General features: G+C 39.9%; 4 protein-coding genes across 8 annotated transcripts; 2 read left to right on the top strand and 2 right to left on the bottom strand.

Annotated features, from left to right (window-relative positions):
* Positions 1-2151: 2151 nt before the first annotated feature.
* Positions 2152-13889, top strand: LOC132263310 (uncharacterized). Of its 4 annotated transcripts, none has more exons than XM_059763010.1 (7): positions 2152-2323; positions 2659-3084; positions 7386-7724; positions 7776-7892; positions 8090-8128; positions 8194-10345; positions 10454-13889. In XM_059763010.1, the coding sequence occupies exons 2-7, from the start codon at positions 3064-3066 to the stop codon at positions 10801-10803; spliced, it is 3018 nt and encodes a 1005-aa protein (XP_059618993.1). In that variant the 5' UTR covers positions 2152-2323; positions 2659-3063; the 3' UTR covers positions 10804-13889. The 4 variants fall into 4 exon arrangements, with proteins under 4 accessions (XP_059618993.1, XP_059618992.1, XP_059618991.1 ...); XM_059763009.1 differs by having other exon boundaries at positions 2152-2402; XM_059763008.1 differs by having other exon boundaries at positions 2152-3084.
* Positions 13890-13983: 94 nt separating this feature from the next.
* On the bottom strand, positions 13984-15452 carry LOC132263311 (protein farnesyltransferase/geranylgeranyltransferase type-1 subunit alpha). The gene is made up of 4 exons (XM_059763012.1): positions 15131-15452; positions 14951-15074; positions 14656-14886; positions 13984-14594 (listed from the first exon to the last, which is right to left on the bottom strand). The coding sequence occupies exons 1-4, from the start codon at positions 15450-15452 to the stop codon at positions 14051-14053; spliced, it is 1221 nt and encodes a 406-aa protein (XP_059618995.1). The 3' UTR covers positions 13984-14050.
* A 21-nt stretch (positions 15453-15473) lies between these two features.
* Positions 15474-21916, bottom strand: LOC132263312 (uncharacterized). The gene is made up of 5 exons (XM_059763013.1): positions 21136-21916; positions 18940-19043; positions 18104-18220; positions 17799-18040; positions 15474-17147 (listed from the first exon to the last, which is right to left on the bottom strand). Exons 2-5 carry the CDS (start codon positions 19039-19041, stop codon positions 16619-16621), a joined length of 990 nt encoding a protein of 329 aa, XP_059618996.1. The 5' UTR covers positions 19042-19043; positions 21136-21916; the 3' UTR covers positions 15474-16618.
* A 100-nt stretch (positions 21917-22016) lies between these two features.
* Positions 22017-24186, top strand: LOC132263313 (transmembrane protein 230-like). 2 transcript variants are annotated; one of them, XM_059763015.1, is made up of 3 exons: positions 22017-23171; positions 23693-23873; positions 23938-24186. In XM_059763015.1, exons 2-3 carry the CDS (start codon positions 23709-23711, stop codon positions 24124-24126), a joined length of 354 nt encoding a protein of 117 aa, XP_059618998.1. In that variant the 5' UTR covers positions 22017-23171; positions 23693-23708; the 3' UTR covers positions 24127-24186. The 2 variants fall into 2 exon arrangements, with proteins under 2 accessions (XP_059618998.1, XP_059618997.1); XM_059763014.1 differs by having other exon boundaries at positions 22017-23873.
* Positions 24187-24254: the final 68 nt, after the last annotated feature.

The raw sequence follows: 24254 nt of genomic DNA, 5'->3' as shown, positions 1-24254 counted from the left end.
ATGTAATTTACAAACTTTTCATTCTGTTTAATTTCCAAATTCTGCACTCTGCCCAACACACTGTCCTCTAGCATTGCATGTGATCCGAAAGCGATTCTCTTTTATTTTCTGTCGTGACTCAACATGGCCGGGAAAGCGCCAGGATTTTCTCAACGGTTTCCCCTCGGGAGCGGTAGGAGAACATCGATGCAGGGAAATGCCCGGGAATTGAGGAGAGGGATGTAGTTGAAATTAATTTCCATAGTGCGCCTTCATTGATCAGTTTTCGGCGCAAGCGAGAGTGTAACTTTCTTCCGTGGAAAATGCGAGTAGTTTCCTTGAAGGGATGCGCTAATCAAAGTGATTTTAACCGACAAGTGGAATTTTTGGGTACTTGTCTAATGAAAGTGTCTGAGAATCTGATTTGAATAGAACTGATAACGGGAACACACAAGAAGGAGAAAAAAATTAAAAACTGAAAAAATAATTTTTAAGTGTTAAGTTGGATGAATTGTATGAGAATTCTATTAAAATTTATGTGACAGTAGAAAAAGGTGCACTAACTCAACCTTTTCTTCTGTATAAGATTCCATGGTAATGTATGTCAAAGTTCCATGAACGGAACGCTTTTTCGTTTTTCATTGGGAATATCGTGGCTAAACGGGATGAGTCGGGAAAGAGGAGAAAACATTAAGGGTGTGCTCTCGGTTTTCACTTGTCTGTGGTCATGGTGACGTCGACGTCGCCAGCGAGCGTCAGGTTCATGACCCCGGCAATAGCTACAACCGCTGTATATGTATGCTGGAGCTTTTCCAACACACCGAACGTCCCAATAGCAGCCAGATAGCGTTGGAAAATCACAGCAGCATTATGATAACGCCCGCAATCGCCAACTCGGCGGATTCCAGCAAGAAAGCTCCTTTTTGCTGTTGTTCTTCTCAACATCGGATTAATAGTCATATTGGCTATTCAAAGTTGGCGCAAAAACTTCACAAACTATGAGTTTTATCACGTTTTTTTTGAGAACATTGACCCTAGAATACTTTCGCTTTTCTCTATTTGTTCTCTTATTATCTGGAATTTTGTGATAACAAGTTGGCTTTATTGACTGGCAATAATCGGAATATCTAAATTTGATAATTTTTCTGTCAGAGTTTGTCGAAAAGTCTTTATAAAATAGAAGTCCTTCTATTGAAGAGTTCTTAAATGTTCGTCTGCTTGTTTCAGAATGTTTTTTTTATTTATGTACACGGTAATAGAGGAATATCGGACTTTATTTTTATTAATCTCAAGGGTTTACGAGACTATCAAAAATTCTGTCATTGACTACAGCTAAGACAGAAAAGTATAAAAATTTCTATATACCTAAGATTATTCAAACATTAAATATGACAAATTTAACGAAAAAACTCCAAGTGATGTTTTTAAAATAATTTCATTTCTTCTTTATACTGATGTCATAAAAATAAGGTTATTTAATAAACTACGCGATTTATGCGAAGAGTGTTAATACAGATCTGTCAAATAGACTCATTTTACTCTACAAAGAATGTTTTGTGAGCGATTGTCAAATATTTTCCATTTGTCATAAAAAGCCTATTCTAAAATAAAAATTTTCGATATTTTCAGTAATTAAGAATTCTCAAATTCTGAACGATTTTCAATCACGTCATCATATATTCAATTATAAGCCCCAGGCTTGTCAATGCATTCAAATACATATGTGATTATGTAGCAAAAAAGCTTCCCAGTCGCCCAGAGCTCTATCTATATAGTCCCTTTGATATTGCATTTTGGGCGAAGTGAAGTGACAAAATATGTATGCAATAATGGGCGGATTTTCGTCAATAGACCCCCTTTGAGCGACTGGGGGGCTCTTTCTCTCATCGAGCGGGTTTCGGCATGATAGTGTTGGTTTGAAAATAGAAGCTCTCTGACATGCGCCGCTGTGAGTGCATGTCGCTTGTTTTTCCTCGGATATCCCACACTTTTCGCTCCCCCTGACGTGAAAACTGTATTTGGGGGGCGCTTGTGTGTGTGCATGTGCATTGTGTTAGACAAAGAGAGCACACGAGAGAGGAGTGCGAATGAGAGAACCTTGCTCAGCACAAAGCCAAAGTGTTGTGTTAGGTCGGAATCAGTCTCTCGAGCATCGTTAGAATTTGTCTCATGTTTGAAAGCTGCACTTGCTCGCGAATCTCTCCGCACAAGAATCGCCTGCATATTATAGCTTTTTCTGGACATACGCGACAGAAAGAAGGGATATTTAATAGAGTGAAAAACTCTTGCATTTGAGGATTTGCAAGTTACCAGTGAGAATTTAATCAGCGGTGAATAATAAAGTGTATGTGAACTGGCGATAGAAGTGACCTTGCTGATAAAGTCTTGGAGAGCATAAAAATTGACTAAAACTAATAGAAATTGTAATCATACATGTGAAACTGTATTGTGAAGTCATTTGAAGTGATATATGGCTGGGTTGACAATATTTCTCGCGAAAGTCACTTCCGCGAAGACACTGCATGAATATATTGCAGATTCTCCGTGATATTGACTGCAAGGGAGCTTTTATTGAACTTGGCATTTGACTATGGCACCCTTCAAGGCCTCAGAAATATTGGCTTTGTCCTGGAAACAGTTACTAAAATCCACTGAATAAAAACTTTGGTATACTTTTAGTAGAGCAAAAAATAGAGAGAAAAACGCCAAAAACTAGGAAATAGACAATCTAGAGAGCTTATTGATGCTCTAAAGGCTGCAAAATGTTAACCGGGCATCATGTGCAATTTGTATTCAAATGAAAAGTGAAAAGGCAAAATGGCCGCCCGGAAAATGCGAGTGAGAACCGGTAAAAGATCGCTGGCTGCAGCAGTTTTCATCAGGATTTCCTACTGAGAGGATTGGGAGGCGTTCTTGTGAAAATGTGTCTATTATTGAGCAATATACTGACTTTCAGCGCCACTTACCATCACTCAAGCTCAAAGAGTTGAATTCTTTTTCGCAATTTACAAAGGGAAAAATTGCCAGCAGTGAGAAAAGCAAATTTCAAAAGAGAAATTGCCACCCCCTTTCCAAAAATCCAAGATGGAGAGCGAGTACGAATATGTAAGTTGCGTTTGCTGTATTTTGTTTATTTCTCTAAAGCATCGCACATCTTTTATATATATGTGTGTTGAGATTTTTTCGCCTTCGCAAACACTTATGGCAGTGCTATACTCACCCTTTCGATTGCAAACAAATTGTCTTGCGCAAAGTGCATTTTTCAAGGTTACGACATTATGTAGTCTCCCACAAACTTTCAGGCATCCACGAAATATTCAATAAGAATCGTCAATTGGAATTTATCGGTTGTTTTCTGGAGAAACTCTCAAGATCTATGAGTTTCATATATATAAAAACCCGAAACGGCGGAGTAAATAAAGTTTTTAAAGCAACCCCCAATCAATAAACAAGGCAAGTAATAGTGCAGGTCAGAAAAATCCACAATTTTCCATGCTAAATATTGAATTCATGCTCACCACTATTGCACGTCCAGGCGTGATGATGTGGGTGGGAAGTGAAAATACAGAGAATTAAATTTGAATGTGTAGTTGGTAGAAATACGCAGTTAAGTTTGCGTCCTTGATCTTCACATTGCTTATATGTAATATTTTAGTAAATATGAAAAGCGAATCTGTGTTTTATATTCACATGCTAATTGCGTCTAAGTCTACACTCGAATAGTACTTTAGACTTATAAGGCCAATTGAGTGTCTTGTGGGAAAAACACGTGCGAAAAGTATGCCTCCTCGATCAGCGGAAATCACTTTCCTGTCAGGCTCTGCATTTGGAGTAAATGCAATCAATAAATAAATTTGCAACATGCTATAATCTCGCAAATATATCTTAATTTGTTTAGCTAACTATTTGGCCTTATACAGTGGTGTTTGTATAAAGTGGAACACTTCCAGCAAGTGGAATGCTTCCACTGCCTATCAAACACTGCAATTGAAAATATCTTTACTCTGGTCTGTATACTTGAATTGTGAAAACAATTAATTATGCAAGTAATTTGGATTCTATCTCCAAATTTTCACATTTCTGGGGAATTTGGACGGAAATAAGATGACGTGTACCTATTTTTTCGACACTTTCTGTAGCACATCATTGATATATATCCAACACATTCGACACGCGGTAGTGTATTCACGAATCAGAGACTGAGACTGTTGATTTGTGTAGTATGCATCTTTATAATTAGGTGCAAGGTTAAAGTCGCATGAAGTTTCCTAATACAAATCACGATGGTAGATTTTCTCTTATCGCTTCACTTCCTTCTTCTTCTTCCAGACGCCAATCAATTTTCACTTGCTCAGTCCTTTTTGGAAGCTATCTCTGTACATTAAGGAAAACTCGCAAAGGTGCAATTTAGTTGGCTTGAGTTGTCGGAACTTGTAGAAAGAGTTGCTTCGCGAAGTGTAGAGAAAATTTGCGTGAGAATTTTATATTTATAGATGTACGAGGAAATACAATTAGACGTGCGTCCTTGACTCCCAAACTCTCATTTCTCGTGGTAGAATTTTCCCTGACTGCATCAAGTGCAAGAGTGCAGAGAAGAAAACACTCTGTGGCACATTTTATTTTTAGCTAAGCAAAGTGTTCAAGGTTTTCCGCACATTTATTTTTTTGCAAGCAGATCATCGTACGATATTATGCAAAATTACAGTCATTTCCCGATGCCTTTTCACGCGAGCAGGTGCCATTTAGGGGAAATCTTTAGATGAGATTTTCTCCTCGTCATTGCGTGTGTGTTGCACACGGAAAAGGCACTTCACTTCAGACAGCAAATGGATGCGCCTGAACGGGTTTTGGCGGTGAGACTCAAATTGTCAGAGCATTAGTGGAAAATCGACTAAAACCTTGGCTGTGATTACTGGAAATGAGAAAAACGATCAATTTAGTGTAGTTTTGGATTGTCATGGAGAATTAAATGAAGCAATTATCTAGCGGCTTCACTTGTGGGCATCTCAGGTAGACTCGTAGTTTCTCAGCGAGCCTCATTTTGAAATATCAATGAGATAAGGATCTTCAAGCGTCTGCTTAGAATGCATATTTACTCATAGTCAACACACTGACCGACGAGCTTGTCGGACGCATGAAAGCGAGTGTATTCTCAATGTGACCCATGCCGCTGATAAGTCTAATTTTCTCTCAAGCGTTTTCCGATTTTCCCAATACCTGCACGTATAGAAATAGCAACTGTGCGGCTCTGCGAAAATGCGAGAGAGTGAAGTGCAAATAAAAAAACCGCCAAACACACTAAAAGTCACGTTCAGTGGAAGCGCATATTCGACTGAGTATTGGTGCTGAGATAAGGTCATATTCATATCAGACTTTATATAACTGTCACACGATGGGAGATTTGGATTATTCAAATATGATGCTGAGTGTGAGAGTGATTGGCAATCACGTGTTACTGTACAGCTAAAACTTACCATTATCAATTCATACATATATTGAATGAAAAAGAGCGAATTATTTCCCGCTTATTCTGATGACTCTCATTTGAACGCCGCGCATTTGAGCCGCTAAGTGAGCGTCCGATGTACGCAACTCTGAAGATCAAGTTCAATTCAGTTTTGCGAGAGTGTGACTTGAGGTTAAAGGCTGGAATGAGTGTGTGAAACCATTGTAACGATTTTTCAAACAAATCACACTCTGAATAAATCTTGAAGATAATTAAATTAATGAATAAATATTTAGATTGGAAATGCATAACTCAGTCAGACAACGTGATTATAGCATTCAAAAAGACATTTCGAACTCGTAATTATCTCGAAGTTATGAAAGGATTAGCAACTATTCCAGAATGCACATCCTTTCGAATATAGAATTGGTTTTATATGAAGCTTCTAAAACAAAAACATTAATATTCATTTTCCGTGATCTCTGTATTTCCTGAAAAATCAGGTTGGTGATCAACATTAAATCATCATCAAGTTAGATGAACTGCGAGAGTTCAAGACGAAAATGATGCAATTGGTAGGCCCATTGTTGAATACGTGACTCTGGAATTGTGATGCAACTGCATCTCTGGCCCGGTAAAGGTATTTCACAACACATCCAACGCGATAGTTGCACAATTGACAATGACAAAGGCAATGACTGAGGTCATGTACCAGTTTAAAACGCCCATCGTGCACTTTCATTTGGATTTCTCTTCTTCCTTTATTAATGCACATGTTTCGTGGCCATTTCTCAGTCTCCACAACCCTTGTCGACCATATTTTCGGGGGTTGGCGGGGTGGGTTCGTAGCAGGAAGTGAGAGTGCAAGGCATGCACTTTCCTATACCATCGACAGAAAGCTTGCAAGCTCACGAACACATGGAAAGTGGGCAGCTTTCGGGGAAGCTTCGGGAAAATCGCGTCGGATCGAAAGAGAGGCATTTTGCGGCCTCACATTGAGCTGAGCGATTGCCCGCTCTATTTTTTCTATGATTTTGCCAGAGATCGTCGAACGCAAGTGGAGAAGAAGTTCGTCTTAGATGGAAAAGAGTTTCAACAATCGGTCACCAATATATGTACACGGCGAGAAAGCACATATTGATCCATGTAAACGTCGAGTATTTCTCTACTGACCCAGTTATGCACCAGCCACCAACACATGAATTGAATGGTGATGGTGGTGTGCGCAGTTGCATTCTGCACCGTCTCGGCTGCCGTCGCGCCTTTGAGAGCAGTGAAAATCGCAAATTAATTTTCCTTTTGACGGAGAATCCAGGAACAACTTTCCACCCGGACGCCAATCCTTTCGAGTGCTCACCACCACACCCTCGTTGCCTATAGGCCCCGAACCGGTGCTGGAAAGTGAGCATCGACACCCGAAACTCCATTTTCCTCGTGCGACCAAACTTTTCCACTCGCCCATTTCACTTTTCCGTGTTGGATGGCCTCCATATTGCTGTTTCCTATGCACTGCTTTAATTAATGCTGGGACATGACAGTATTTTAGAAAAAAATTTTTTATTTTTTACCTGCAATATTTGACGTTTCTAAACTATACAAAATATAATATAATTTTGGAAATAATTTTCTGAAATTCAATTATAGAACTTGTACCATGAAATAAATTATATATGAATGAGATAATTTAATCTGAACGTCTTCCTCTAACTTTAAATTTATTTCATCTCTAAAAAATATTGGGATTATTACAAGTATTTTTTTTGTTAATACATATAACAAATTTATTATTTGTTGGGCAACTATAGTTCTATCCTTTTTCAACTATAGAAGATGCCTAAATAGAATCATATGAAAATCATTTGAATAGCTAGAAATAAAAATGTTTTGTAAATTTTTACTGTGTTGTATAGACTAAAAAAACAATGTATTTCTTACAATGTTCCTTATCCTTGTCTTGCAGGAAGAGCTGCACCCGGGCTTTACAGTTGAGCTTCTACCGCCGGTGATCATGAGCGGTTCTGTGATAGTATCCGCCAAGGGTTGTCCAACTGGTCCTACCATTCCTCCCGAGAATATGGACGTATCCAGTCCCTCGCGAAGTCCGACGCCGGGCGGTAGCCAGCAGCAGAGCCAGGAGTATGACGTCACACGGATGCGTGAGGATGACTTTGAACGTTTGGCAGTCTACATTGTGCCCGACGTACCCTGTGAACGGGGCGTGGCTAACCGAGCGGAGAAAACCCTACCGCGAAGTCTCACGCTCAAACCATCCTTAGTCCTATCAACACCAAATGTGCCGGTAAGAATTCAGGATGAACATTTGATTGTAGCTAATTATTTGGCATTTCAGACTGAAGGTGTTTGGAGTACCGGCGTTATTCCAAGGGGAACAAGGTTCGGACCCTTCGAGGGTGTTCCTACCCCTAACTTTCCCAGCGACAAGAGGTCCTGGCGGTACTTCTGGAGAGTAAGTACTAATTCGGAGTCAATCCTTTATTTGCATTCTGCACTCTAGCTATAGGCTTTATATATGTACATATTTACTATATACCATCTATCTGGTCCACCCAAACTTTTTTCAACCTGTCGACCCGGAATCTAACTACTTCAAAACTCCTTTTAACCCTCCACTAAAAATTCTTCTCTATTTTCATGTTATCTCAGGTGGAGGGTACAACACATGTTACATATGGGAATATTAAGGTACTTTTCGGATGTTCAAACTATTGATGTCCAGATTATAAATCTTCCATTACAAATCATTGCAGATATTCAAAGATGCTGAGTTCTACTATCTGGACGGATCGGACACGAGTCACGCCAATTGGATGCGATACGTAGCGTCGGCGTACAGCTTGTCTGTGATGAATCTGGTAGCGTGTCAGCATCAGGAGCACATTTACTTCTACACAATTCGTGATATCATGCCTAATGAAGAGCTAATGGTGTGGTATTGCCGTGATTTTGCTAAGAGACTGGGCTACGACGTTGACCCGGAACGCGCGACGTACAGTATATGCAAGGAAGAGACAATGAAAAAGGCGTACGGGATGCAAGCGGCACCCATCCATCCGGAGATTGCCTACAATCACATGAAGTTCGTCATGGGCTTTCACATTCCTCGACGTACCCCCACGCCGAGTCCGTCGCCGCCACCCACCGCCCAGCGTCAGCATCAGACCGTAGTGCATTTAAGGGCGGAGGTGACGACTGCGAGGGAGCAATCGCCACTGAGAGAGGGTTGCAAGGAGAAGGACGCCGAGTCGCCGGTGAGCCAGGTGAGCAAGGACACAACCTATGAACACCAGCTCACGCCGACTGACGGGTCGGTGAGATCGGATGAAGGATACCACAGCAATGGGTATCACGACGATGGATTCACACCACCTGAGGACTCGAGCGATAGCGAGAGTGAGAACAATTACGTGTTAGACTGCTCAAAGAAGACTCATGCTCCGAAGGAGACCACCGTGATCACTCTGAAGGCTGAAGTGGCTGATAAGAATGAATATAGGAAAGTGAAGATGAAAATGCCGCTCAAATATGAGTTTAAAAATAGTAAGAACATCAAATTGGCTGAGGAGAAGGAGACACCCAAGGAAGTGACAGTAGAAAAGATCGCAAGTCCGAAGAGGGTTGTCAGTCCAGCCACCAGTACGGTGATTGTTCTGGACTCCACACCGCATGCCGTTGTACCTATAATGAAGCCCTTTTACGAAGCCGAGACGACTTCGCCACCCCCACCGGCCACGTACATGAGATACACACCACCTAGCTCTAGCATTTTGGAGACTATCCTCACCGGTAGCCGACCGGACGAGGTCAGGCGGCAGCCGAATGCCACCCCACCACCCACCTCGCCCACTGAAATGGCGTACTCGTACAAAAAGTCTCAAAGGTACGGCAACGCCTGCAGTCCAGACTCCAGTTCGAATTTGCAGAGTCCGATCGCAGTTACGCAGATCACGTCTGCAGCACAGACACCTCGATTTACGACGGTAACGCAGAAGGAACCTTCGCCGCAGCCTTCAACGCTGATATATTCGGCGGTTCCCGTTCCAACGACCTGCAATGAAAGCTCTAGGTCCCCGACCTACACCTACGGCATCTACTCGAGCGCGGGAAGTAATGTGATCACGCACACACCGTCGTCCTCGTACTCACCGCACGAGGGTCAGTACGAGAGGTTAGGCAGCCACTCCTTAGCCTCCTCCCCTGGTCTGATCACCCTCCAAAACGGGAATCAGATACAACTGTCCCATCACCTGATGACCCCTCTGACCCCCCTCCAGAGACTATCCCCTCATCGGGTCTCCCCGCCCTGCAGCATAAGTCCCGACGGGATGTCGTGCACTCGAAGCGGCAGTCCTTTGAGTCCCAATTCGGCCGGCTCTCGAGGATACCGCAGCCTCCCTTACCCGCTGAAAAAGAAGGACGGCAAGATGCACTACGAGTGTAACGTGTGCTGTAAAACCTTCGGCCAACTATCAAACCTAAAGGTCCACTTGAGGACACACTCAGGAGAGCGGCCGTTTAAGTGCAACGTGTGCACCAAGTCCTTCACTCAACTTGCCCATCTACAGAAGCATCATCTGGTGCACACTGGTGAGAAGCCCCACCAATGTGATATTTGCAAGAAGCGATTCTCTTCCACGTCGAATCTCAAGACTCACCTGCGCCTGCACAGCGGACAGAAACCCTACGCTTGTGACCTGTGTCCGCAGAAATTCACTCAGTTTGTTCATCTTAAGCTGCACAAGCGACTACACACCAACGATCGGCCGTACGTGTGCCAGGGCTGCGACAAGAAGTACATAAGTGCGTCCGGATTGCGAACGCACTGGAAGACGACGAGCTGCAAGCCCAATAATATCGAGGAAGAGTTAGCACTGGCCGCCGCCGCAACTTCAGAATGTTTCGGTAGGTTTGACATAGAAAGTAATTGAAGATTTAGATCAGATGTCCCTGACTGACACCCTTGATATCTTTGATCTTTCTCATATCTGTGTCCTATTTTTGTGTCAACAGCGGGCGCACCTGAGAAGGATCACGGCGAACCGCTGCAGCATGAGATGTACGAGATGCACCACGTGAGCGGCCATACGCACCTGAGGCACATTGGACAACCGCCGCCCACACTCATCACCATCGCCAGCTCCCCGCACCATCAGAATCCAGCGCAAGTCACGCAGATGCGGAACCACGTGCCCGGACTACAACAGAGCGTTCCGGGGTCACCCGGTTCAAAGATCGTGACCCTCACGAAGGATGGGGCCACGACCATCCAGCAGGGGCCGCATTACAGTCACGCGCAGAACGGAGACTCTAGGCCCAGTGTAATTGAGTCCAGTCAGCCCCTTATCATTGAGTGCACATAGGACAGACTCATCCAAATAGATATCAGTAATTACTAATTAGTCACTGTATTGAATGTGAAGAGCAACTAATTAGGAATATGGATATTCTGACTGATTAGATTAATGCTATGAAGAACATCTTATTGGAGAAAATACTGTAACATAAGACTCATTCACTCTAAACCACTTGACTGATGGTTGGGGTTATGTACATATATTCAATGAAAATTTCATGTATTTAGAACCACAAAATCATCACAATTTCTGGAGCTCAACAAGCTGAGATACTTCTGGAAATGTAGGCTTTTCATTAAGAAAAATGAGACATTTTCTCGAAACATTAGAAAGCTGAATTTGGAGCAAGGTTTTAGAAGGTATCAGGCGCAAGATCAAAAGAAAAGTTTGTATCACAAACTAGATTTGCTGCCTTTGGGAACATTTATTTTCAGAAAAAAGCACAAATAGCAATTTCTGGTGAAGCCTAAACTTCCTGAGTATATCGAAGAGTTGGGGTAACGAAAATAATGTGAATAAATCTGTACTTACCCCTATAAGCACCTATGATAAATGTACTGTAATATCATCCGAAAGTTCCACTGTAATTTCTGTTACATTTGTACACCTCCATGTTTCCTATAATAAAAATGTCCTATAAATCTCACTGGTAGGATTTAGATAAGAGATGTAAATAAATTATGTAGATGAATAGCGTAAAGATCTGAAAATATAGCGCACTGTAAATGTAAAGTGTAATGAAAAATGAATTTCTTCCAAAAAGTAAACAATATTAATACTTTTATTTTATGTTCTATATTTCTTCCACTTGATTTTCTCTTTTACTTTCTGTGTCATTTCTGATGGAGTATTACAAAAAAAACAAATTAAATACTAATTAGTATGTAAGAAGACCCTTTCTATTTATTGAAACTTTACCGTATAGTGTAAACAGAATATATTTATATGCTCTTTGTATTTTTTCATAAGTAAGAATGGATATAAATTAAGTGAACTACTCTATGCATTATGTCATGCATATACACACATAATAATAAACTATTAAAGAAAAATGATAAATGTCATAGAAAGATTTACAATATTTCCACACAAACAATGAAGGAGAGAAGAAATCCTTTTAAGGTAAAGAAGAAAACTATATATAAAAAGAAGTAATATGGAGAAATATAAATAATTACATCAAAAAATTAGCTGAAGATCGGTGCTTAACCTGCAATATTTAGGGTTTTCTATAATATAGTAAATATATTAAATGTAGTATTTAAAGTGGACAAAGATCAATGGCATAAAAGTTGATGGATATTGTGTATAATATAGTTAAAATATGAGAGGAAACTTAATTCAGATGAAACAGATTTTCTATAAATAATTGTATTTCTGTGGCCAAAAACAACAGGTATAAAATTTCTTATACGACATACTTAAATGTAAAATTTATTGTTTCCGTCGTGCTCGTCATCTTTAGGGCCATAGGCAAGAAAATACTGCAATAAAGTGGCAGACTTATACTCGAAATCTAACTAAATTTCTGATGTGCAAATTTATAAAAGAAGAGATTTGACAGCATCTGAAAGTGTCAAAGTATCATGAAATCTTTGCACTTTATTAGTAATTCCTCTGCATGCAAGTCACCAAAATTTTTTCCTCTTATAATTTTAATTTCATCCTCCCTTGAATTGATAAAGACAATAAGTGTTTTCTTCCCACCGATATTTTCTGAATTTCTCCTTGTGTTCGTTTTGAATCCTGACTAAAAGAAGATTAAAAGGAGTTTTTGGCATTAGTCAAGATAAGAGTAGACAATTTTCCTCATTTTAATTGTCATTTGAGGCTATATAAGTGTATATTTATTATTAGTTATCATTTTCTCATTTTTGTAGCATTTTTTTTTGTTTCTACTTTGTTCAAAAGCGAAAACATGTTTATGTAATTAATGATTTCACCAACGAATTTCATTATGTATGTACCGTGTACACAGGAACATATTCTTCTTGACAAAATTCTTTATGAGATAAATGGAATCACAGTTTTCCCCTCCCTCAGATATTCTTTCCCAAAGTATCCCAATCTTGTGTTGCATAAATGTTTTATAGAATTACATTTTAGTATGACAATATTTATACGATTGATGAGAAGGAATAAAATATCAAAGATGTACTGTGTATTGTAATTATTGGAATCATTTATTGTACAAAATGAACTCTAGGATCGCTTTCGCACAATGTATAAAAAAAATATTTTGCTGCTCGATCATTGGAAAAATTATTTTAGGTCGCCTCGTGGGCATGTTTATGCTCGAAATGGAAACATTTAAAAATACTAATTACCGTCCCAAACCGAAATCTGAAACTTCAATACCGTTCAGCATACCTATATTGAACCAAGCTACACAATTTGAGAAAACAGGACGGTTTTCGAAAGGAATGGGTATTTCGAGAATCACAACTAAGGAACACTCTTAAGCAATCCAATACCTTTTTAAAGCCGTATTTGGTAAAAACAATTATAGAAATAGGAGGCAAATCAACGAGAGAAATGCGAAGGTAACGCATCCAAAATTGATGTTTCTCGCAATATATTTTGATTACAATTATTGAATGAGATTCTTCACACAAATTACATCAGGCGCAATTTGTGTTCCTATACTTTATTTACTTCGCAACTGAATATACGTAGTTAGTGAAAATAAAAGACTGGTGCCTTTTGTCCACTACGAAAATATTATTTTGAACTGAATAGCTCTACAAACTTAAACTTACCTATAGCAAGATATTCAATCTATCAAACTATTTATGTGTAAAATAATAATCTTTGTAATATTGTATGTTCCAAAGCAATAATCAATAATAAATCTATCGTGTAAAAGAATAATTTGAAATTTTTGTGTTTTTTCTACCTCCAAATATACGGTGTGAAGTTGAATATGAATGAATATTTTGGCGGAAAGCAACCAAGCGCCACCTGACGGAATTTAAGTTAGATAAGCGGTGTTCATTTCTACATTTTGTTTTGTTATTGTTCAGCAAAAAATGATCTATTCCTGAGAATGCGGACTACACAACACTTTTGATTACATTGGTTCATTACCTGTGAGTATCATTTTATCTTTTATTGTCGCAAAAACTCGCAACGATTCGTTGACTAACCTCAAACCCAGCCATAAATCTTTGGTCCGCCGAGGGTCGATCTCTCTTTAAATATTTATTTGCAACACTGAATAAGAAATGCTTTGAAGCAGAACTGCAAACAATTGTTAAGAATCCACTGAGATATTCTCTGACTCAGGCGTTGTCTCTTTATCGTGGTTCCCAACACTTCCGGACGCCTTGTAGTTGGAATAGAAGTTGTCCAGAATGTATCTCCAGTACCGGCTGCGAATTGTGTCGCACTCCTCAATCATCAGATCGCAGAGACTGGTGACGCGATGGGCGTACTCATCTCTGGTCCCCTCCTTTGTTCGTAAAGCCTTTTCGATGTACATGTCGATCAGAAAGGCCAGGAGATGAGGTGATCTGGATCCGGAGTCGAAAAGCTCTTCGCAGAAGGCCACAACTTCTGGATAGTGGTCAAGAGAGGGATCCTCTGACTGCTGCAGTATGCCGCGTAGGAAGTTCCACGAGCTCTCATTGCCTGTGACCAGACGGATGCGATTCATGGCGTACATAATTTCCCTGGAAATCACATTTGTGTCAAATCCGGTGTGCTTAAGCACGAAAAACCTCTGATTCCACGCTGAATTGTTCCGTACGTCATCCCCCAAGAGTCTATCCACGAAGTTTAGCTCATTGTCGAAGAGTCTGGAAGCAAAAAACCATTAAAATTCAACCGGAGGTCACTTGAGCACTTCGCAATCCCTACCTGTATGTTGATATGACCCACTGGCGGTGCTGCCAAGCATGGTAGTTCTTCGAATCCACACGTAGAATCTTCTCAGTGAGCTCGAGCTCCTTCCCTGGGTCTTGAAGCCACTCCACGATGACCCTTCGATGGTGCCAGACTTGGTAGTTCTTCCCATTCGACTCTATAACGTCTGCCACGTAGTCCAACTCATTAGAGAGGTCAGCATTCAATGCCTTCAGAACATCCCTCCTGCAAAGCAAGACCATCTCTCACAAACTCCCTGCCGAAACACATTTAATTTCAGGATCCTCACCGATATTGCCACACCGTGTAGTTCGCCGGATTGAGCACCAAAGCGTCCTTGGTCAATTCCAGAGCCCTCTCGGACTTCTCTCCGGACGCCACAATAGCCCGGAAGTAGTTGTAAACGTCCTTGACTGGAAAGAGAGGCAGTCATTAATGTCTTTTCACAAGCATGAGACTCTGTCCTGACATTTGTCACTGTAGGCGATCACAACCACCGGATTTTCCCCATCATCCTGCTCGATAGGCACCACGTCTGACCATTCCGGTCGCTCACAGTACATCTGCCACTCTTCCGGCAACTCATCGTCCGAACTTGAATCTCCCATAGCTAAACAATTACTGATGAGCAAGACTTCCTCAATACGCGAAAAGCACCGAATGCCCCCTGACAGCGCAGTCACACAGTGTGTCCCACAAAGAGAGCAAAGAGAGCAATGAGAATTTTGCCCACATTCAAAATCAGCCGGCGCAACCGATACACTGTAAATACACATTGAGTTGGAAATCATGAAGAAATAGTAAAATACATGTTTGCTGTTGTTAAATTAAAAGAAAATTTATTGGCGTAAAATCTACAAGAAATACCTAATCTGTTAAAAATACAGCGCCATTAGATAGTGTCAATATATTCAGTTAGTATTAGAATATATATAATTTAATCTGAAATTCGAAAGACCTAGCAAGATTTTCATGTTATAAATCTCTTTTAACTCCTTTTTTTCAATAAATATAAGTAAAAGGTTGAGAAGAAGTTCCAACGTAAAAAACTACAATTTCGTTTCATATTTTCCCACCTAAACTGTTATTCCTTCCTAAATTCTATCACCTTTTTGGAATTTTTCATCTTTTATAAGTTATGTTCTTGTCGATTGGACCATTCCAATTGCATGTTACACTTTTTACGTGTTCTTTCGTGTTTCACTAGTAATTTTTTTTTAATATTCTTGTGAGATATGACTATAAGTAAAGCACATTTTTAATCATATTATTTTCTCCTTTCTGTTTTTAAAGTTTGCAACATTTCCTCGATATTCCAAGCATTTATTGCTCAAACACATTTTGGTATTAAAAATACTTTATTAGGTTTTTTTTTCCTTAAATGCTAAAGCATTTTTATGTTGCTTGTTAAAAGTATTTTTTTTTTCTTCATTTTTCAATTGGTTTTTATTTTCTTGATAAATATGCATTCTCCCTCAGGGCTATCTAATTCGTGGTGGATTTTTTTTTAGAATTCACTAAGAAATTTTATGTAAGGTTACGCTCAATTGCCTTGATTGAATAAGTATTCTAAGAAAAAAGATAAAACAAATTTGGTTCTGTGGTAAAATCTTTCTTAAGTGTCTGTTTTGATTGAATTTTCGCCGAAATGCAGTTTTATTGATAAATTAAATCTAATAGACATAGGCAATTTAGATAATAAATTTAAAAAATGGTAATCTCTTTTTAATAAATTCAAAAACCTTTGGCAGCCGATGTCGAAAAATTGTCTTGTGTATAGATTTTATCAAGTCGTTCTTTAGTAAAACGTTTTCAAGAGAGTGTCTGAGTATAGATCGTCTTATGCTCTTTCCAAGAAAGCCATTTTAACGTGATTTGAGGGAGGGAAAAGGTTAGGCAAAAAGGAGAAATTATTGACTTGGAGAAGATATATCATTTTGGTCACAATCACGCCATCTTATCCACCTTCTTCGTTTGCTTTTGAACTTTGTGGTGTTGTATTGTCGAGATCACTCGTCAATTCCACATGAATATCCTCGAGATGATCCCCATTTTCACGCACAGAAATACCATTGACGCTGTCTTGGTGTGGACTAAGAGTGGCTCTGACGCTGGCGAAGGCCCGCTCAAAGCCTAGCTTGATGTAGAGACTTTTGGACGCATCATTTTCTGGTCGGATCACAACAAATGGCTTGTATCCGCGCTCCACCACTAGCTTCGTGAGCGCTGCCGCCAAGTGGATTCCGTAGCCTTTGCGCCTGAACTCAGGCCTAGTCTGCATGCTGCACATGGCGCCATAGTACGATTGTACCATCCAGGCAGCCAGCTCGCCCGTGCCCACGCAGAAGATGCCGAATCCTGGCAGAGAATTCACTAGCTTCTCGAATACCTCAATGCACTCAATCTCACTGGCCGGGTACAGATCGTGGATGGCTTTCACGTTTTCCAGCGCAAGAGGACGCATTTCCACTTCACTGGACGGCAAACTGTAGAGGAATAGGCAAAATCATGTGATCACTTGCTGTGTGGAAACAATTTACATGGAATTATCAAGAAGCAATAACCCCTTACAAATCTAACTATACCTAAAACTCTACAAAGATCAATTTTATTTTATTCAGTTCTGTAGACGCAGATTAATGGATAGAAGCTCAATAAGATTTATAATGAAATTATTTAAGTGAATTTTGAAGTGGTATAATAAGCTTGGTCGGTGATCTAACGCAATTACAAAGCTCCAATTGGTGCATAATATTTATATGATTTCCATGAATGCACAGAATACTGAAAATTTCATTTAGAATTCAGAGATGATTGGGGCACAAATTGTCCTCTTCACATCATGTGATAGCTTAGCTATTCCCAATCAATAATAATCGCTCAATTACTGAGCAAGAAGCTTGCTAGATGAGCCACGTTTTACTTATGTTTAAGCTTAGCAGAAGGTCAAATTTATATTTACAACTGAAGATTTGAATAAATTGACCCTGAAATCCATAAAAATTTAAATGACGCACTCTTTTCATAAAGGGTTCCTTTGGTTGCTTCTATTCGAATGAATCTGCTTCGAATCCGTAAATTTATTGTGGAAGAGCAGAAGTGATAAATTTTATAGCTTTGGCACATTGTTGTAATACCTTTCTAATTCGAGACGATCCGGTGGACCTTTGCAGATATAAATATCACCTATGAGCTTATCGATGCTACCTTGCGCTGAATAGAATTCCTCAATGCAATCCATAATGGCAATGTGCGTAAAATTCAGGTACAAAGGCTGTGTCCACTCGATCAGGACATCCTCTGTCCGCAGCAATTCGACATGTTCCAATTGCGAAGAGGGACAAAAGATGCCGAAACTCTCGTACACTCTGTTATTGGGCTGAAAACAAAAGGAGGTGACATTGAATAATTTGATTTATCGGCTATATAGTAAATAACTCACGGTTAGCGTGCATCCTGGAAAATGCAGACATATCGGCTCCGCAGGCCAATTCTTCGACACGTAAAAATAAAATTGCCAAACTCGGTTATTCAGGTACGTCTTCACCGTTTGATGAAACTGTTGCGGGGAGAAAAGAGATTTGGAGTAGAATTTAATTTACTGTATACTTTATTTGTCTTTTAATATGCCTTGTTCACTGGTGTAAAGCTTTTGACCTTACTGACAAAAACCATAAGTTGTATGTGTGGCAGAAAAATAGGAACTTTCTCTTAAGGTGGCAAAAGAAATTCTTTTCGGTGATAGTTTATGCAAATTTTTCATGTTGTATTTTCTCGTAATTGAATTGATTTTCAACCTTGACTTTAAAAAGAAGAAGGAAAAAAAACCTGCAATGTACACGAAATATAGACCCAAATAACACGAAAAATATGCATATTTCTCCCCTAATAGCTTTTCACTTTCATCGTGATTATCATAAAGTTTGAAAGTTTGCCACTTTAACTAGTCGAAAATTTCTAGCAATTCAGCAAATAGTGTTTTCTAACTGTGCCTCTAATTTATTTCGTGAAGCGAGACAAAGCAATCATTTCACATTCTTTAATATTCGAAAGTGTCGAGTGAGGGACAGAAAAAAGCTCAAAAGCACGAAATGCGACATTTTGCCACCCTTAAAGTGCTATTTCACGAGTGGCACTAGCATGAAGGTTAAACATGAGCTGCGTGCTATAAAATATCACCCAAAGTCTGATGATAATAATTTAAATGGAATAATCGTAAAATGGGGCGCATAAAATGTCTATTGAAACACGAAAAGTTTGCACAATTACACAACAAACCTTTAGCGATTCCGGTAAATAGTGTTCCAACACCTCAAGAATTTGGGGAAGCTCATTATCGTGCACTAATCGAAAGTTTTTCCCTTCTGGTATGATTTCCATTTCTGCAATGGTAAAAAAGAAATTGAAAGATTTCGATTTGAGAATGTCTAGAGGGCTTCATTAGTATTAGAAAGTGTTTGTGGGTGTGAATAAATTGCATTTCTAGCAATGTCTCGTTGACATGATTTGTAGCTTTTCTCCATCTGCGTGTTATGCTACTTTATGTATATGTATTGTTGTCGCTTGGCATGCATAAAAGTGTCATGAAGAAGCGGAAAAGCATCTTAAAGTTCAAATAAGGAGTGCAACAGGACGTATTGTCACGTTGAGTTTAATATTTAAACTACACGAAAATTATCTCCAACAATGCAAAGTTTAATGTCTTTTCCACTATTCTTAAATTAACCTGAAAGGAGGAAAAGATACAATTTCGAACATTTGTTCAAGAAAAACTGTTGAGCTTTCAGCAATTGCGAATTCTCTTCGATAATCTCATGTGTTTTATTTAGAATATTGTGGGATATGAAATGGATTTTCTTTAATAGTTTGAATAAATTGTGTTTGTTCATTCATCTTTTTGTTGTTATACCGCAAATTCACTGAGAGACAAGTAAAATCCTTCCCTTGTACTTTTGAGTGATTTTGAAAACGCAAAAGTTCCATAAAAGTCCATAGTAGACCTTAAATTTCACCCTAACCCTTCTTGCTGAATTCCATGTAGCATGTAAGGAGCGTGTGAAGCAGTAAAAATCGATTCTGTATATTTACAGCACATGTAATTATAATAGAAATTGCGAGAGGTGTTTTTGAATAAATGCCGAAGAGAGCGAGAGGCTTTTCGTCCACATATGTAGACTCGCGGGCAGACTTGGATGTCCATGGGAAGGACAAGGTCATCCCGGAGGGCAAATCATATCAATTACAGCCGCACAATCATGGTTTTTGAGACAAAGGACTGAATTCAATCACTCTCAAGTCCCGCAGTACCATGGCAGATTCCCGTGGGATGGGAATTGCGGTTGGCGCTCTTGTTTGAACATCAGAACACGTGATGAGTGTGAAAGTTGGGTCGGCGAACCGGGTGATGGGATGAGAAGGAAAATGGTGTCTGCATTTCCATCGAGAGCACCTTTATCGGGGGATACACGTTTTATCATAACCCTCATCGCTTCTCTATCGCACACTTTCGAGGCTATTTACTTGCGATAAATCATACTCCTCTTGGCATTCCCCTCTCGAAATTATGGACATTTTGCCACGATGATACATGGGCAATATTTTCACCTATCTCCGAATTTCTATGCGGCGGAAGAAATCAATCGAGACGCTGCCTCGTCGAATGTGAAGCGGAGAGATGATTTTTTTTATTTGAATTCCTCCTTTTGACGGTGCATTAGCTACAATCTCAGTGAGTTGGACGAAAGGGAGAGGTTTTGGTTTCTGGCGAAAATGGGTGGGAAAACAAAACTGTCGAGGAAGGGAAATCATACAGAAATGCTCGTTTGGCTTGAGCTTTTTGGGCGCACAATTCGATTTACTCTCTCTCTTATTGAACAAACTTTGCGTTTACATTGGATATTTATTGCGTTCTCCTTCCTGGCTTTTCTTCTCGCGCGCGCTGGGATTAGAAACATCCCGATTGTGAGGGAATTTTCGGTGGACAGATTTGAGGTGATTTAATTTGCCAGATGTGCCAAGCATAGACTATAATATTAGCTTATTAATAAGATGTGGTTTAGCTATATTTATACATATGAACATATGTATGTAAGAGAGGGAGAGGCAAATTACGTTTGAACCGTTTGAACTGGAGAGACAGATTGGTGACAATGCCGAGGAAGATGGATACAAAATGTTGTCAAAATGAAACATATCTCTGTTTCTCCCACAAAATAATAATTTGTTTCAATGCGATGAAAATCAGCTGATAAATTTAATGGCCACTCTATGGACCATTAAATCGCTGAACATAACATAAAATTTGTATTTTAGTCGTCAATTGCTTGTGTCCATAATTTTGGACCGTTTCTGATAGACAGAGTTTATTGGTTATCACTTTTGAAGCCATATTATGACATAAAGTGTAATTTTATTTTCACGTTAGGTGCACAAAGTGTAGAAATAAGGGCATTTTCAGGGGGCAAAAGTACTTACATTTATATTCACAACACTACACAAAAGAATTTCTACAGGAACGCAAGTTGAGTGTGAAAAAACAGAATCGTAGATTTTCCCTCTTGATTACAAACACACGCTCTTAAGAAAAATTAGGATTTATACAAAAGAACTTCTTATTTTCTCAAATCACAGCTCGCTTATTAATTTCACTTGTGAATATTACTTTATACTTTTATTTACAATCTCATTATAGCAAGTTTTATTAACAAATTCTTGATTTCTTTATGCTTAGTTTAGTAAGTTTTGTATTGGAAAATATAATTCTTCTTATGTCCCTTGATTTTTTTTCCTCTTTCTTCTCAATTTCGCCTATGATAATGTGATTCGCTTTGCAATGTCACTGTACCGGGGGTAGGCCTTCAGGAGGCGACGGGAGCTTTTCACAAATATTCAATTCGTGGCTATGCCTTATCCTTGCTGTTGAGGGCTTGTTGTTGGGTTGGGCGACTTGTGAAATTTCACCCCCAGAACACCTCCAATGGCCCCGGCCCCTTGCAAATTCTCCCTATTCACTTTTTTTCACCTAAACCCTAGCCCCAATTCACACTCTGTTCCCAGTTGATGGGGTTTTTGGGGCACGGCCTGAAGAGCAGACGATTTTCGGTCTCTTTTTTCACGGGATATGAGAAACGCCCCGGACTTTTGCTAAGTCGATTTGCGATGGACTTGCTTTGTGAACTGAGGACTATGGATTCCTCAGGACAGAGCAGAGAACTGGTGAGAACACTGAGAGACTTCGAGACGGGACACGGGCGCGGTATTGATCTGAGGAGCGACCGTGCGAACTGATGTTCGATGCCGTTGACTGGAAGCCTTCTGGCTGGCGGATAAGAGGGATGCGATGTGCGCCTGTGTTTGTGTACACTGCAGCGAGGGGTGAAATTTTGCCATATTTTCAGTTTGGGGTGAATTCCTGGTCACACGAGCCGCGTTGCCAAATTTTATCCATCTCGCCAATTTGTGAGTCTATCCGTCACGAATCAAGCACCGAACACTTTGCACACCTCGATATTGGGGGGATTTTGGGAAATTTTCCACTTGGATGTGGAAATCAGAGAGACTTTCTGTGGTGGAAATCGTCCAATGTGGTGATTGGTGAAAAGGGCGAAGGGGAAGGCTAAGAACTCGGCAGAGTGCTGCAAAATAATTTTTATTTATTACTATTTCTTGAATATGCATTACAATATTTGCTTTTGAGATGATTGAATTGTGAAATTATGATTTAAACAAGTCAGGAATTTTCAAAATTCTTCGACTCATTTCTATAATAAATCATTAATTGCACTGCTGCCCAACCCTTTAACGCTCTTTTTCGAGCTTGAATCTCTGAAATCCACGAGTGAGCTTCCAAAATGCGCATAACATAGTCACATGGTCGATGTGGGTGTGAGGAAGAAAGGAGCGTCGCGACGCTGGTATGATTGTGAATGTTGTGAATATATGGTGAAATATTTACCGACGGTGCGCGCCTGCGTCGATATTGTCATGATTTCATTTACCAACTTCACCACACATGCAGAAATATTTCCACAACAGGTCCGTCTCTCATTTGTACACTGGGAGGCATTAGAGCCTGGCATCCTGCCCACTGAGAGCTTCTCAAGGCGACACGAAAACAGGAATGGGAGTTTTCTTCATTAAGGAAAACAGTATGAACCACCCAACATCCTGGTGATTTTTTCTCCTCCAGTAGCTAGAAAAGAAAGAAATTGTCTGGCCCTGAAGCGTCTCTTCCACGTCAAATTGGCCCAATTGTGTTATTCGCCTCGTGCATTCAGAAAAGGTTCCTACTTTTGCACCGAAAGCTTTCTAAATTTGCATGCTGGAACTTTATAAATTCATTAGAAACATCTAGTCCTTTCACTCCTTGTTCTGGTCACTATTTCTAAATAAGCGACTATATATTTGTAGATCTTGCAGACTAAATGACGCCGGTAATTATATAGATTTTTCTGTTCTCTGAAAGATATCCTTTCAGCACGCAGACAAGCCAGCTGCTAAACTCACTATAGGTGAAGTATATGTGAAGAGTTAAGCTGTGTACATTTGCTTTTCGAAAACATTAATTTGCAAGGCTAATTTAAACTCTTGAAAATATACAAAAATTATAGAGCCAATTCAAGTGGCATCACTACAACATTTTCCAAGTTTACCATTCTTAAAATTCTAAGCAGGACTCAAGCACTGTGCAAATCCCTTTTGCTTTGCACTGTAAATCCCGAGAGAAAGCCAGTGGGCAGTGTGTGGGCCTCGCAATAGGAAAAAAAAATCAGCGTCATGAAAGAGTTTGAATTTGAAGGTCAGAGTAATTTTGTGAAATTAAGAAAAATCAATGCATTTGCAGCGCTCTACTTTGGCCACTGTCGGCTCTCGCTCGCAATCACAATCACACGGTGGTATTTCCTCATGAACACATTCATTCAATTACATACATGGGTCATGCCACAGAAGTTATGCATGTACAGAATCCTCAATGACTAATTGTGCAGAGGAAGTTTTCCACCTGAAAATGAATATTTAATTGGCAATGCAGGTGAAAAAGTGCCCCGATGTCTCGCCGCCGGCTGGGCCACGAGTACCGGCGAGTGCCTCGCGAGGAGGACACTTCGCGAGATGCTGTCGATGGCTTCACGGAGGCGCAATTTGTAATGCCACCACCGAAAATTCCCTGGAAAGCCATAATTTTCTCCACTTTCCTGTGCATTACCGGAGCGGTGAGTTTGATTTACGAGTTGAGGTCAAATGCATAACTGATGCGCACTTCCTTTGTGTCCTAAGATATCCCTGGCCTTTGGTTTCCTGATCGCCATCGGGCAGATTCACGAAAAGTACCTCGACCGTCAGCTACCGCTCTTCATTCTCGGGTCGATCATGTTCATTCCCGGCTCTTATCACGTAGTTGTGGCGTTCAGAGCGTTTAGGAATCATCCAGGCTATTCCTTCGAGGATATCCCCGACTTTGACTGATAGCCATCATTTCAGATTTTTCGACAACAAAGTATTTTTGAAATAAAATATAAAATTTTAGTCAAAAGTTATGGAATCTCTTTGAAATCAAACACGTTGACTTTCATCTCATCTCGACTCACAACGAG

The sequence above is a fragment of the Phlebotomus argentipes genome, unplaced genomic scaffold (genome assembly GCF_947086385.1).
Source record: "Phlebotomus argentipes unplaced genomic scaffold, Phlebotomus argentipes genome assembly contig_15, whole genome shotgun sequence".
NCBI lineage: Eukaryota > Metazoa > Arthropoda > Insecta > Diptera > Psychodidae > Phlebotomus > Phlebotomus argentipes.
This window is presented reverse-complemented; position numbering and strand designations above follow the sequence as displayed.

What these genes read in the sequence shown, in the direction of transcription:
- LOC132263310 (XM_059763010.1), top strand. Translation starts at nt 3,064, where the DNA reads ATGGAGAGCGAGTACGAATAT. An exon ending in TGGAGAGCGAGTACGAATAT is followed by an intron (nt 3,085 to 7,385) that starts GTAAGTTGCGTT and finishes CTTGTCTTGCAG; the next exon opens with GAAGAGCTGCACCCGGGCTT. An exon ending in TATCAACACCAAATGTGCCG is followed by an intron (nt 7,725 to 7,775) that starts GTAAGAATTCAG and finishes TTGGCATTTCAG; the next exon opens with ACTGAAGGTGTTTGGAGTAC.
- LOC132263311 (XM_059763012.1), bottom strand. Translation starts at nt 15,452, where the DNA reads ATGATTTCCAACTCAATGTGTATTTACAGTGTATCGGTTGCGCCGGCT. An exon ending in TACACGGTGTGGCAATATCG is followed by an intron (nt 14,887 to 14,950) that starts GTGAGGATCCTG and finishes CTTGCTTTGCAG; the next exon opens with GAGGGATGTTCTGAAGGCAT. An exon ending in TGGGTCATATCAACATACAG is followed by an intron (nt 14,595 to 14,655) that starts GTAGGGATTGCG and finishes TTTTGCTTCCAG; the next exon opens with ACTCTTCGACAATGAGCTAA.
- LOC132263312 (XM_059763013.1), bottom strand. Translation starts at nt 19,041, where the DNA reads ATGGAAATCATACCAGAAGGGAAAAACTTTCGATTAGTGCACGATAAT. An exon ending in TTCCAGGATGCACGCTAACC is followed by an intron (nt 18,041 to 18,103) that starts GTGAGTTATTTA and finishes TTTTGTTTTCAG; the next exon opens with CCCAATAACAGAGTGTACGA. An exon ending in GATCGTCTCGAATTAGAAAG is followed by an intron (nt 17,148 to 17,798) that starts GTATTACAACAA and finishes ATTCCTCTACAG; the next exon opens with TTTGCCGTCCAGTGAAGTGG.
- LOC132263313 (XM_059763015.1), top strand. Translation starts at nt 23,709, where the DNA reads ATGTCTCGCCGCCGGCTGGGCCACGAGTACCGGCGAGTGCCTCGCGAG. An exon ending in TCCTGTGCATTACCGGAGCG is followed by an intron (nt 23,874 to 23,937) that starts GTGAGTTTGATT and finishes TTGTGTCCTAAG; the next exon opens with ATATCCCTGGCCTTTGGTTT.